Here is a 12,385-nt window from a genome sequence, read left to right on the forward strand (position 1 = left end):
CTCTCTCTCTCTCTCTCTCTCTCTCTCTTTCTCTCATTGAAACCGATATAATTTCGTAGAGTTAAATTTCTGACCCGACGAGACACGTGCAATTGTCGCGAAATTTATAAATATTTAATATTATCTATCTACGGATAAATCGGACAAGTTTATTGATAGACCAAAATGTAGACTTCTATTTCTTCGCGTGTCGCGATATCGGGACAAGAATATATGTTGTTGTCGGTTTCTTTCGCGGAAAAGCTATATATGCTCGTGTCTCGCTTCTTCCAGTTACACCTGCGACGAATATGTGGTGAACGATACCACGAGCGGGCAGATCGAGAAGATACGGCGCGTCACCTTTCGCAAGGACGAGCACAAGGAAAACGATGAGAGCTGGAGCACGTCGCCGCCCACGACGCCGCCGTCCTCGAGAACGCGCGACGGCGGCGGCGACGACCACGACAACGACGATCCGGACGCCCTGTGGAAGGCGGAGGTGGTTGTGAGGAATTTACGGCCGAGGACGGCGCGCAAGAGGCTACACTCGCTGGACGCTAGCAGCGCGGACAATCGGCCGGCCAAGCGTCGCAGCTCCAAGAGTACCAAAGAGAAGAAGGTCGTCGGCCTGAGGAACCTCGGTAATACCTGCTTCATGAACGTGGTGCTGCAGTCCTTCAACAACATCAGCCACTTCTGCGAGTACCTCACGCAGATGCCGTGCCTCGAGGGCATCGCCTTTGACGAGTCCACGGGGCCACCCACGCACCGCGGCCGCGTCGTGACGCCGAGCCGCGCGAAGGAGATGTCGATGAGTGACGCTCTGCTCGCTGAGGAGCTGCGTAAGGTGCTGCTCGGTCTAAGCTTAGGCGGTTCCAACGGCCAGGCGATATCGCCCGAGTGCCTGTTCCTGGCCATCTGGAAGGTCGTGCCGAGATTTCGGGGCTACCAGCAGCAGGACGCCCACGAATTTCTCACCTACATGCTCGACCGACTGCACACCGAGCTGCTGCAGCTGCTGCCCAGGCTGGGACACGAGCCCCTAGGATTGCGCGGCAAGCAGAGTATTGTCACTGCCGTGTTCGGAGGCACTCTTCTTAGCGTGGTAAGTTGAAGCGGAGCGCTCCCGACCGCCGGATAGCGAGCACTCGATTGCGCGCGAAACGAAACGTTCTCGCGGCCGCTTTGGCGGGAGGGAAATTTCTGCGCTCTCGAGAGAGTCTGGTGTCGCTTGCCAAAGTCACGTTCTTCTTCGTTTTTTTCTTCTTGGGAGAAGCGCGGACGAATTATGGATCGCGTTTCCTCGCGCAGGTCCACTGTATGAACTGTCGCACGGACTCGAAGACGCACGAGCCCTTCCAGGACCTCTCGCTGGACATACCGGACAGATTGCAGAGGAGCAGGACGAAGGAGCAGGAGGAAGTGTGCAGTTTGACTTACAGTCTGACGAGATTCTTCAAGGTCGAGGAGCTGGCCGACAGCGAGCTCTACTTCTGCGACAACTGCATGGGCAAGCAGAGGTCTACCAAGAGGTTCTGGATACACAGGCTGCCTAACGTGAGTATCGCTCGCGTGTCTTTCGAGACACAACGCGACCAATGGAAACAGAATAAAAGAAAAAAACTCGATGTCATTTTTAAGAAGTTTTGATACAAAAGAATTCTAGATTTTCGCAACTTTTTTAAAGAAATTCAAATCTTTAATTTTTGAAATCTGCATCTCTAATGCGCATCGATTTTTTTCGACGTCGCTCCAATTTCACTTTAATGTTAGCTTATTCGCGGACGTGCGTGTCCCGATCGATATAGTTCGCACGAACCAAGCGTGACCCGAAAAAAGAACTTTGATCGAGCAGAGAAATAAGTCTGACTAGTAGGACGCCTGTAGTGATCGATGCTCACACGTTGCTCTCGCTCTCTTTCCGCAGGTGTTGTGCCTTCACATTAAAAGATTTAGGTGGTGCAATTCCTATCGCTCGAAGGTGGACACGCAGGTGGATTTCCCGATGGAGTCTCTCGACATGTCCGCGTTCACCGTGCGCGGCGTGACCGGGACGAGATTGGGCGCTCAGAATAGTCATCTTTACGACTTGGCTGCCGTTATCGTGCACCATGGTTCTGGGTAGGTTCCCTTGAATGACGCTTCTAATTAAACTGTGGCTACCCGACGATGAAAATATGTCGAAACTTTCCTCGTAATAGTAGCAACTATCGCGCAACACGTCGATACCGCGATAAGATAACAGCGCATTGTCTCCTATGTAATCTATATTTTGAAATGTTACTTCTACCGTCTTTCACGAATGTATTTAGCGAGTGTTAAATTTCACCACAACGCATACTTGCAATCACATATTTAATTTCGAAAGCAAATAAAAAGATTTCTGCAATCATACACCTAGACTGCTATGTACTTGGACTATTTAGAAATTTAACCTTAATTGTTGTAGAAGTAGAAATATGCATAGCTTTAAGGAAAATGAGCGTTTGTTATTATTTTCCCGTGGAATTCAACGCAGAGTTGTATTTACATTGTAAAATCGTGTGTTGCAGTGCCGGTACTGGACATTACACTGCCTTCGCCGTGCATGACGGCCAGTGGTTCCATTTTAACGACAGCTCGGTGCGGCCCGCGACTACCGACGCCGTCGCTAAATGTAAGCCTTACATTCTGTTCTACGTGCGGAGGGAATTCTCCATTCCACCCCCCTTGTGACGTCGTTTCCCCGACAAGAAGCCCCGTCCCGGCAGCACGAGCCTAGATGACGACGAAGACGACGACGGCGATCAGGACGACGTGGAGCGCACGAAGGAGAACTGAGCGAACGTTCCTTGCGAATCTCTCTCGAAGCGCGTGCGAAGCGACAAAAAAAACAGCCAAAACGAAACGGCGGATAAAGAAGCAAGAGATCGGCCGAATCCGCGCCTCGAGCGCCTTCGAGATCGGAAGACGAAGATTCGTCCGCTTTATCGCGATATATTATATCCATGATTGCTCATTGTTGCCAAATCGTACAATCTCGTTTAGAAGCGTAATACGTCCGCGTTCGCTATCGCGCCTCGACAAAGCCGCTGACGATGCGACCTTTGAGACGCGATTGGGATAACCGGCCACAGACATGATTCCGCCGCCACGTTAATCGCTCGAGCGCGTCCCTCCTTGCGCGCGCGCACGCTTTATCAGATGATTAAAATCGTGCGACTCTTAAATTAGCTCGATGCCCGTCGAAGAAAGGCCGACCGGCACAACGTGCTGATACACGTGTCGTATCTCATCACAGATTGTTCTCACGATCTCTCTCATCATGTGTCTTTTACTTCCGTTGGAGACACTGTAGTCTCTTCGCTGTAAGAGTATAAAAAGATTTTTTTTTCTTCTAAAACTATTTGGTTCTATCTATAGCCGAACATTTATCTCATCAATGTATTGAACTGTTAAATCGTACATTCTTTATCTGTTTAGATTCCTGTCGTCTAATTTTTTTTCTACTTACATCATGCTTTATCTGAATTCCTATAGATTAGGAATTAGTCTATTTTCTTTTCTGTATGTATATAGATATTTGATCTTATTGTTTTTTTTTATCTTATCAAGTACATGCAGTGCTATGTATAAACGTTTATCATCTCTATCGAGATGTCCTGTTTCGCGCGTGGCCGCGGATGTTAATTATTCGAAGGTGTAGAGCTGGAGTTTGCAAATTGCCAACTCGAAGATGCGATGATGCGGACGGGAGAGTAAGAGAGAGAAAGAGAGAGAGAGGGGGGGAGAGAGAAAGAGCAGCGCGATGTATGATTGACGTCGAGCACGCATGCGTATCGTGCCAATGGACGTAGCACGTATGCGGTCGCGTGGAGGTGCGCGATTGTATGCGAGGCATGTGCCGGCGGACGGAGCTTCTCTTCCTTTCTCGGTGACGACGGGGAAGAGGGAGAGAGGAAGCTTAGATAGATAGGAAGAGAGAAAGAGATAGATGAGAGAGCGCTCGAGGTGGATCGCGGAAACGCATTGCCTTTAGCGTCGATTTTCTTTACGCTCTTAACGCGGCGGCCGTCGACCGCCCTCCCCTCACCTTATGCTCCCCCTTCCCGCCCCGCTCTCTTTCCCCCTCCCCCTCTCCATGATCGAATCGATGAAAACCCTCCGCGATAGCGGAATTACGTGTAATCGTCGCGTTCCCCGTGTGTAGTCCTAAAAAAAAAAAAAAGAAAAGAAAAAGAAAAGGATTAAGGAAAAAGAAACGCGAAAACGACTGGTCTTCTCGGTAGATAGATCTTTTCCTAGGCTTAGCGCACGCGGCTCCCGACGTCGGTCTGCCCGACGGGGCCGGAGCCGGAAAGCAAGTACCGTATAGGGCCAACAGCGTTACTTCTCAAGCGACAGCCTTATTCTCCTTCCTCCCCTCTTCCCCCCCCTCTCCGCCTCTGCTCCTCCCGCCGTCCCTCCGACGACCTGCGTCTTCTCCTCCGTCCCTTCGTCGTGCATGCGTCCATGTATAACTTTTACGCGCACACATACACGACATATGCTATACACTTCATACACGTATGCGTTTTACACACATACACACGCACATGCATGAATGTATGCATACTCACGTATCGCGGATTCTACCCTCCCTCTCTCTCTCTCTCTCTCTCCCTTCCGCTCCCCCTCCCCCGCTCCTCTCCCTTTGTCCCTTCACGAAAGGCTCTCGACGACTCTTATGTGATTATTTAAAGACTTATTTTTTCTATAATGATAACGATAATAATGATAATAAGTTAATGCGTAGCGAAGAAAACGTTTTATTAAGGCGATAAACTGCGATAATTGCGCATCTACGGCAAAGACTCTTACTCGTGTATAAACATGACGTGCGGAAGTAAACCGTTTAACATAACACGCATACACACATTTATACACATACAAACACACACAAACACACATATACACCTAACAAATATTATTGAGAACAAGTGAAATATGTACGAACGGCGAATAAATAAAGAACAATGAATCGACGACGGGCTTCGAGATTACGAATGCCACCGAAGCCACATTCTCCGGTTATCAATCCTCGTGATCATCCTAAGTATCATCTTCAGTATTCTCGTTTTCCCGCGCGCTCTGTTTAGGGGTGTTTTCGAAGCACGCCGACTGTCTTAAATTTTATTTTTTTTTTCTCCACCAATCACGTGTGATACACGTGTGATTAGCGAACGCGTGTGATTCCGAGGAAATTGTATAAAATACGCTAATTACACACAAAGTTGTTGATAAATATGTAACTGTTACGTCCTAATGCCAACTAATTCTATATGTACAAAAATGATTAAAAAAAAAAAAAAACGTTGAATGCTGCCGACGCGAAAATGCAGCGATCTTTTTTATGTAGCGTCAAAACGAATAAAGAGTACTACCATCAAGTACCGATAGTGGATACTTTCTCTCAGTCGACAATGAAGAACCGCTATCCGGTTACCGTCTGGCGTATCTCCACGAGGAGCCCAACGACGATCAGTAATTGCAATTATTTATTTCTCGTCCACCGGTCGGGCGAAGGTATCAGTTGCTGATACTTCTGAATATTTACCGTAATGTCCGTAGATAATCATTTCTTTCTTTTCTGCAGCAGGGAATCGGATTTCTTCGTTCTCGACGCTGGCATTTGCGCGGTCATTGGTGAACGATATTTGAACGGCGCGATCGTGTGGCACAGTCTCCAACAGAGGCAACCGGTCAGATCTTCGTCCATCTCATCAACCTCGGAGATGAAGTTTGGAACCTTTCGATCGATATTCCGTTTACCCTTCCCATCCAATGACTCCACGTGATCAGAAAGTGTCACGTCGTGCTCCTTCGGAAGATTATCATAATTAGACACCAATGACTTGTCTGACTGGAGATTCTTCGCGAGAAAAATCGAATAGCGATCCGGAGGACTTTCCTTCGAGCCGTCTACTTCGTCTTTCCCTTGCGATATTTCCTTGTCTTTCTTCTCGTCGAAAGAAAAATTCTTAATGTCTTGCACCCACAGATCATCCCGATCGTATCGTCTACGGGGATGTTCCTGAGCGATCGCTTGGAGGTTCTCCGTCTTCCTCGGGGATTCCCACGAGGGGACGAGCGTAGGATTTGATCTCGCGCCACGATCGATCAAACGATTGTCGGAGCACGTTTTGCGAGCCGACGAATCGCCCGAGCAACTGTTCGCCTTGGAATCCGTTTGACAGGCGTTATTTTCGTAAATGATTCTGGCTGGTTCCGGGGTCTCGTCGTCAATCGGCCGCTTCGGCGCTTTTCTCAATTTCGAGGAAAATATCCGTATGATCGTCCTTATCTTGGACTTCGACGACATCGCGTGCTCCTTCTTTTCCTGCGCGATGCTGCACAGAATATCCGTCACGGCGTCCTCGACACCCGAGGTGGCCAGTCTCGTCACGCTGGGATGCATCTTCAGCTGGTAGACGGTCTTCTCCCGCGGTTGATCGTCCGTTTCTGCGCGACCGGGATTTTTATCGGGCGCAGACCGATAATCGCTCGTGTCCTCGTGTTTCACCGACAGCGCTCCCGACGCCTCCGAAATTGTGAAGGGGAAACGTTCCTCCTGGCTCTTCTTCTTCTTCCTCTTCGGCTCGCAGTTCAAGTTCAACATCAACGAGGATATCCTCGCGGCGAAGTCTGACAGCTCCTGCGTCCTGCGTATCTGGAACGTCAGGTTTTCCGATTGCGCGTTCTTCGCTTCGAGATTTTGATCGAAGATCAGCTTGTCGTCGTTAAATTCAAGATTATCGCCAGCGTAATTTCGCTTTCTATCGCCTTTCTGAATTTTCGATGACAAGTCCAGTTGCCGAGTTCTGAACGACAGTGAATCACGCATTCTTTCCATCGCTACTTCGTAGTGCTCGTTTTCCCGCAAGTACGGCTTTTTGTCGCCCGACGTGTAATCTTTGTCCTTCACATCGTCGAGATTTTCTTCGTCATTAATCGACGGGCATTCGTCCTCCGTTCGCCAAGTGACGTTCTCCTCCGGGTGTCTCAACGACTCGTTCTTCCTGTACTTGGGCATACCCGGCGACTCGGTGGCGCTCGTGACGTCCACGGTGTCCGCGCTCTTCCGGGATGTGCTGCGATCCGATCTCGATCGCGCGTCGTCATCGATCCTCGCGTAATCCCGACCGCTGAGGTAAGCCGCTTTGCGGAAGAACACGGGTGGACGACACTCTCCTTTAAACTCGCCCTCAGGCAGGCGTTCCTTTCGGCCGTAAGTGTAATCGCCAAACGATGTACTTTGGGGACTCCGTGGATTCGAGGAAGTTAAACTTCCCTTGAGCGCGCGATCGTCGATTTCGTATTCCGCCGCCTCGTCGGCCGGCGCAAATGCGCCCTCGGCGGTCGTGACTTCGATACCCTCGTTCCTCGACCTCAACGAAGACTTCCGTTTGCAGATTTCAGAGTACAAATTCGTTTGGTGAGCGACGCTCTCGCACGCGGCGCCATTCTGTTCGTTAAATTCCGATGAATTCGCGTGAATCGCAGTCTCACTGGAATCCTCCGGTTTGTAACATTCCGAGAGTTCGTTGCCTGGCAGCAGACTCCTGTTACTGCCGGAGATCCGGACGGGTATCCTGGAGGGTACGCGCGACAGCGGGTTTCCCCGCGGCGACTCCGACGACCGGGGTCTCGGTACGCGCCACGTTTCGCCCTTCGTGGGAAAAGCCGAAGCCCCGCTCGACGCATCGATCGTATCCTCCTCGCCGCGGTAAAAGCCCGCCGCGCGCCTCCTCGACGCAACTTCGCCCTGTTTTTCCTGCTTCAGAGACACGTCCGATAAAGCTTTGATCAACGCGTGGGGATCGAGAGACCGCGTAGCGGAGCACTCCCGGCTGCCGGCTGACGTCGAGTACGAAATGTCCTGCGAATTTAACGGGAGCGTGGGCACCTTCGTTATAATTTCCCGATCGCATTTGTCCGGCGTGTCGACGCCGTTCTGCGGTCTTCCACCCGAGGACGCGTCTTTCGGCAAGTACACCTTCGCCGTGCAGGACGACCGACTGGGATTTTCGCTTCCGTATAATTCCGAGGTCCGAGACGACAAAGCTTCCTCCGTAACGTCATTTTGAACTCTTTCGATAAAATGCGACGCATCGACGGCTTCTTTCGCGTACAGACTCGTCGATCGGTTCCTTTCCGCAGCATCGAGAGTATCTCCATTGTTTTCCAAAGAATTGGCCTCGAAATTGGACCGACCTGTCGAGCAATTAAATTCAAACTGATCTCTCGCGTCGTCATAATGTGTTTTCGACGCGATACATCGATAATCTTCCACTTCTTCCCTCTCATCCTGTGCATCTTCAAATTCCGATCCGAGACGGTTAAATTCATAAGCTTGTATTGTGGACTTATTAAGAGTCACGTGTTCATTGCAAGCGCTCGTCGCAAGTTCCGCCGAGTCTGACGTAAAACTTTTCGCGAAGAAAATCGACGTGTCTTGCGACGTCTTTTGCCTTTGACAACGCGCGTCCTCGTATTCCGACTCGACTTGCCGAAATTCGTTGGAAGCTCTCGCGACAAATCCACCATGACTCGCTCGCTCGTTAAAAATAGCTTTTACCGGTGCACTTATTTTCCCCAGCTGGTTGCAAGTTTTCGTACCGTCGCGATTGATTTGTTCGACGCAACTTCGCGAAGTATTCTGGACGATCCGATAATCCAGATCGTCGTCGAGCGATCGCGACGAAGGCAGAAGATTCGGCAATATTGACCCGGTAATGTCACGTTTCGCGGACATAATAGGCATCTTCTTGGTGGGTTCATAGGTGGGTGAAACGGCCACAGATTCCGGCGAGGATAATTCCACAGTCGCGACGGTGTCGCCGATTTTTCGGGCGGAAGAAAATCTGCGACTCGTCTCGTTGGCGGATTCCGACTCGCTGCCGGAGCTCAGATTCTTCAGAACCACCCCGGAGGGTGGACGGTATCCGCCAAACTTCTTCGGTCGAACGCTGCTGAGGGAAAACGGCGAAACTGACGGTAGATCCGTCGATTTTGACGCGCCGCTGTCGCGGGACGTGAAGTTTCGACAACTGTGAGGGACTGTCCTGTCTGTCCTGCATTTGATATCGCGCGATTCACCGTTGCTGTGAGGAGAGAAACGCGTGGAGGACGGTTCGGATAAGGAGGAGGGCCGAGATTGTCCCCGAGATATCGCGATCGTGGGCAGCCGCAGGCGATCGTCTCGCGCCGATCGGTCTACGGTGGAATTTGATTTGCCGTCGTCGCCGGCGATTTTCGAAGAGCCGGTGCAGCCGCCAGCTTGAGAGATCACCATCGCTCTGTCGTTGCGGCGGGGCGAACTTTTCAAACGAACTCGCGCCCTTCTTCGTGCCCGGGCGTCCTTCGGTCTGGACGCTCCCGAGGAGTTCTCCGACTCTGCTCTCTCCTCCCACTCGTCGTTCTCCTCGATTCGATTCGCCACTCCGTGCAGACGTAGGAAAGTCTCGCGTTTGCGACAGATTCGCCGACCGAGTGCGGCCACGCGATCGGCCAGAAAAATGAATTCGTTCGGCGACGGCAAATCTTCGAGACGCTTCCTCAAATCGGACGGCGAGCTATCGCTGGACTCGGTGGAGCTGGACGTTCGACCTTCTGATGCGGTATTAATTGTCAGATCTGTTTCATTTGTTAAGAGTTAAACATTACGATCAAATCATAAAAATTGTATGAAAAAACCTGGATTAACAATTACAAGTCTTTTAACCTCTTGTGTTAATTTGAGTCTTGAATTTAACACGTAACTTTAATTTTATGAATTTTTATTTGTATAGAATGTTGGATAGAATAATTATAAAAAAAGATTATATTAATTAAATGATTTCTTTAATATGAAAAAATCTCAATGTAATTACTCTGATTCGCGATATAAAAATTTTTTAACGATATTTTGATGCATGATTGCACTTGAGACAAATATCATTGATGACTTAGAATTAATCAGTAAAAGTTTATCAGTAATTAAGTACATTTAATATTAAATTTTAAAAGTTTATCAGTAATTAAGTACATTTAATATTAAATTTTTTTATGTAACATTAAACATATTTATATTAAATGTAATAGACTTAATAAAAAATCTCATTAAAAAGTTCAAGTGAGGAATGCAAAAATTTTATAGCACTAATCTCGATCGATAAAAATAATTTTTACCTTTCGGAGAAGATGAACTGGTAGTTTTTATTTCGAGAATGTTTGGAATTGTGATATCATCGTTTTTCATATCGTCTCCATATATAATCGTGTAAAATTATTTATTTAACTAAGTTAACCATTTTACGCATGTATTATTCTAATGACAAATTTCATTTCTGTCACTCGAAAAACATAAGAATAATTTCTGCAACTTGATTCGGATCATTCGGATTGGATACGCGGTAATATTTCTTTAAACTGAAATAACATTGTTCACTTTATTTCGTAAAATTATCGAATATTATTTTGTCAGAGCAAAATTGCAATTACATGATTGCAAATAATTTTACAATTATTTTTCGTCAATATTTTACTCCCAAAGCGTATATAAAGATAAAATGGTCCGATAAAATGGCTTTCTACTTCATGAGTTCATTTTATTGTAAAATTGCGCAAAATATTTCTCACGATTATTTGTGAAACAATATGACTAAAAATTCCCGTATTTTAAATTTTATGTTTTATATTCATGTGGAAATTTATCCAACATTTATGTACATATTTTGTTGCAAGAATTTTAAAATACAAAGTTAGTATTCATTAGATAATGAATACTAACTTGTTATTATTCATAGATAATGTCTATATGCGTCTATAAGTTATGTCCTAGTCATGTCAGATATCTTGCAAGTTATTTGCATCTCCGCTGCAATAGACGACGATGTTTTCAGAATTGCAGACGGCAGAAAATAATTAAATTATGTGACGCACGGAACTATTTCTTTAAACACTAATGCATTCGTTTTTACCTTAACTTATATTACACAGTCTGAATATTGAATTACGTGTCGCCTTTATTATTGCAATATTTTGCATTAAAAGAAACGCTTTTGTGGATTAATACATATTCACCTCTCTAAATTAAATTACAAATTCAGCATTGAAAATTAGATTAAATTATAAATTCAAAAAATATAGATAAAAAAGATATACCTATGTATAAAACGGACGTTTCGAAAAATATTCGAACGTTTTAGACAATCGCTTGCATTTTGTATATTTTACATATTGTAAAGCGCCGGGGAGATCGGGTAACGGACGCGAGAGCTAATCAGTGAAGGGTGATAAGCTCGAGAGGTGCATTCGGAGGCGCACATGGAGGACGAGCAATTTGCATTTGCGTCGACGCGCAATTTCCGCGATACGACGAGCGCATTACGACAACCGCGCGCTTAATGCATCCGACGGATATTTGCGTTAATGAATGCGTTACTTGAGGAACTGACTAAGTGAGCCGACGATCTCGATAAAATAGCTGTAAAGCCTTCAGTAACTGTGCGCGCTTTTGCGCCAATGTGGCTAACTGCACTGACGCGGTTTTATTTCGATCGCGGCGCGGCGGTGCGCCAATTTGATCGCCACCCATCATTAATGCATACCGCATTAGATATTATTTTAGAGAACGGCGTCACGCAAGGACGATTATACGTACCGAGCCACAAATGTATCACACGCGAGTCACCTGCGTAAAGCGAGGTGATTTGTAACATGCAAAGGTTTATGGATTTAAAAAGGACTGCAATTAAAATTCCAAATGTACATTCCGTATGTGGTCGCAGAACCGATCAAAATTTTATTGAATAATTCTATCGCGCAGATTGGTATTATAAATATTTACAGAGCATGACCGGTGGTATATCGTATAATCTCTTTAGAATTGAAATAAAATTAAAAATAATTTTGGGAAATGTTATTCCATGAAATATTAATATATAATGTATGCACTTTATACATAGTTGTAGATATTTTTCATGCATGTATTAATTCTTTATTTATATCAATTTACTTTTTTCAAAAATTCCGATTTTGCATTCGGCGGTTTTTTATTGAATTAGAGATGTAACTCCATTTTTGTCGCTTTATTTTCCAAACGTGCTCCAACCCACGGCCCAATATATCTAGCTGCCATTTGGTCGCGCAGAAATTTTTCATCATCCCGAACGAACACACGGAACTCGGCACTATCGAAGGAGCAAAGACGCTATTTTGCGGGGAATTGCGCGGTGAGGAGGAGAAAGAGAGAGAGAGAGAGACAGAGAAAGAGCGATGAAGCGCGCGTCGCATCCGCCGCGGTTTCTCTGGCGGCATAGAGAGAACCGCGCCAAAGAGGAAAGTCTAGCTAACGAGGGAGCCAAGAACAGCTTACTTGGCGGAGGCAGACCATTTTCGAAAG

General features: G+C 46.8%; 1 protein-coding gene across 1 annotated transcript in view; it reads left to right on the forward strand.

Moving 5' to 3' along the window:
- LOC105452561 (ubiquitin carboxyl-terminal hydrolase 3-like) overlaps window positions 1-4,986 on the forward strand; it is a 15,548-nt gene extending 10,562 nt beyond the window's left edge. Inside the window, exons 3-6 of the mRNA XM_011693771.1 lie at window positions 274-1,087; window positions 1,294-1,539; window positions 1,910-2,103; window positions 2,535-4,986. Coding sequence (XP_011692073.1) covers window positions 274-1,087; window positions 1,294-1,539; window positions 1,910-2,103; window positions 2,535-2,697 — 1,417 coding nt within the window. The 3' untranslated portion in view covers window positions 2,698-4,986. The remainder of the gene's footprint in view (window positions 1-273; window positions 1,088-1,293; window positions 1,540-1,909; window positions 2,104-2,534) is intronic.
- The last annotated feature ends 7,399 nt before the right edge of the window (window positions 4,987-12,385 follow it).

The sequence above is a fragment of the Wasmannia auropunctata genome, unplaced genomic scaffold, assembly GCF_000956235.1.
Source record: "Wasmannia auropunctata unplaced genomic scaffold, wasmannia.A_1.0 LD336029.1, whole genome shotgun sequence".
Taxonomy (NCBI): Eukaryota; Metazoa; Arthropoda; class Insecta; order Hymenoptera; family Formicidae; genus Wasmannia; species Wasmannia auropunctata.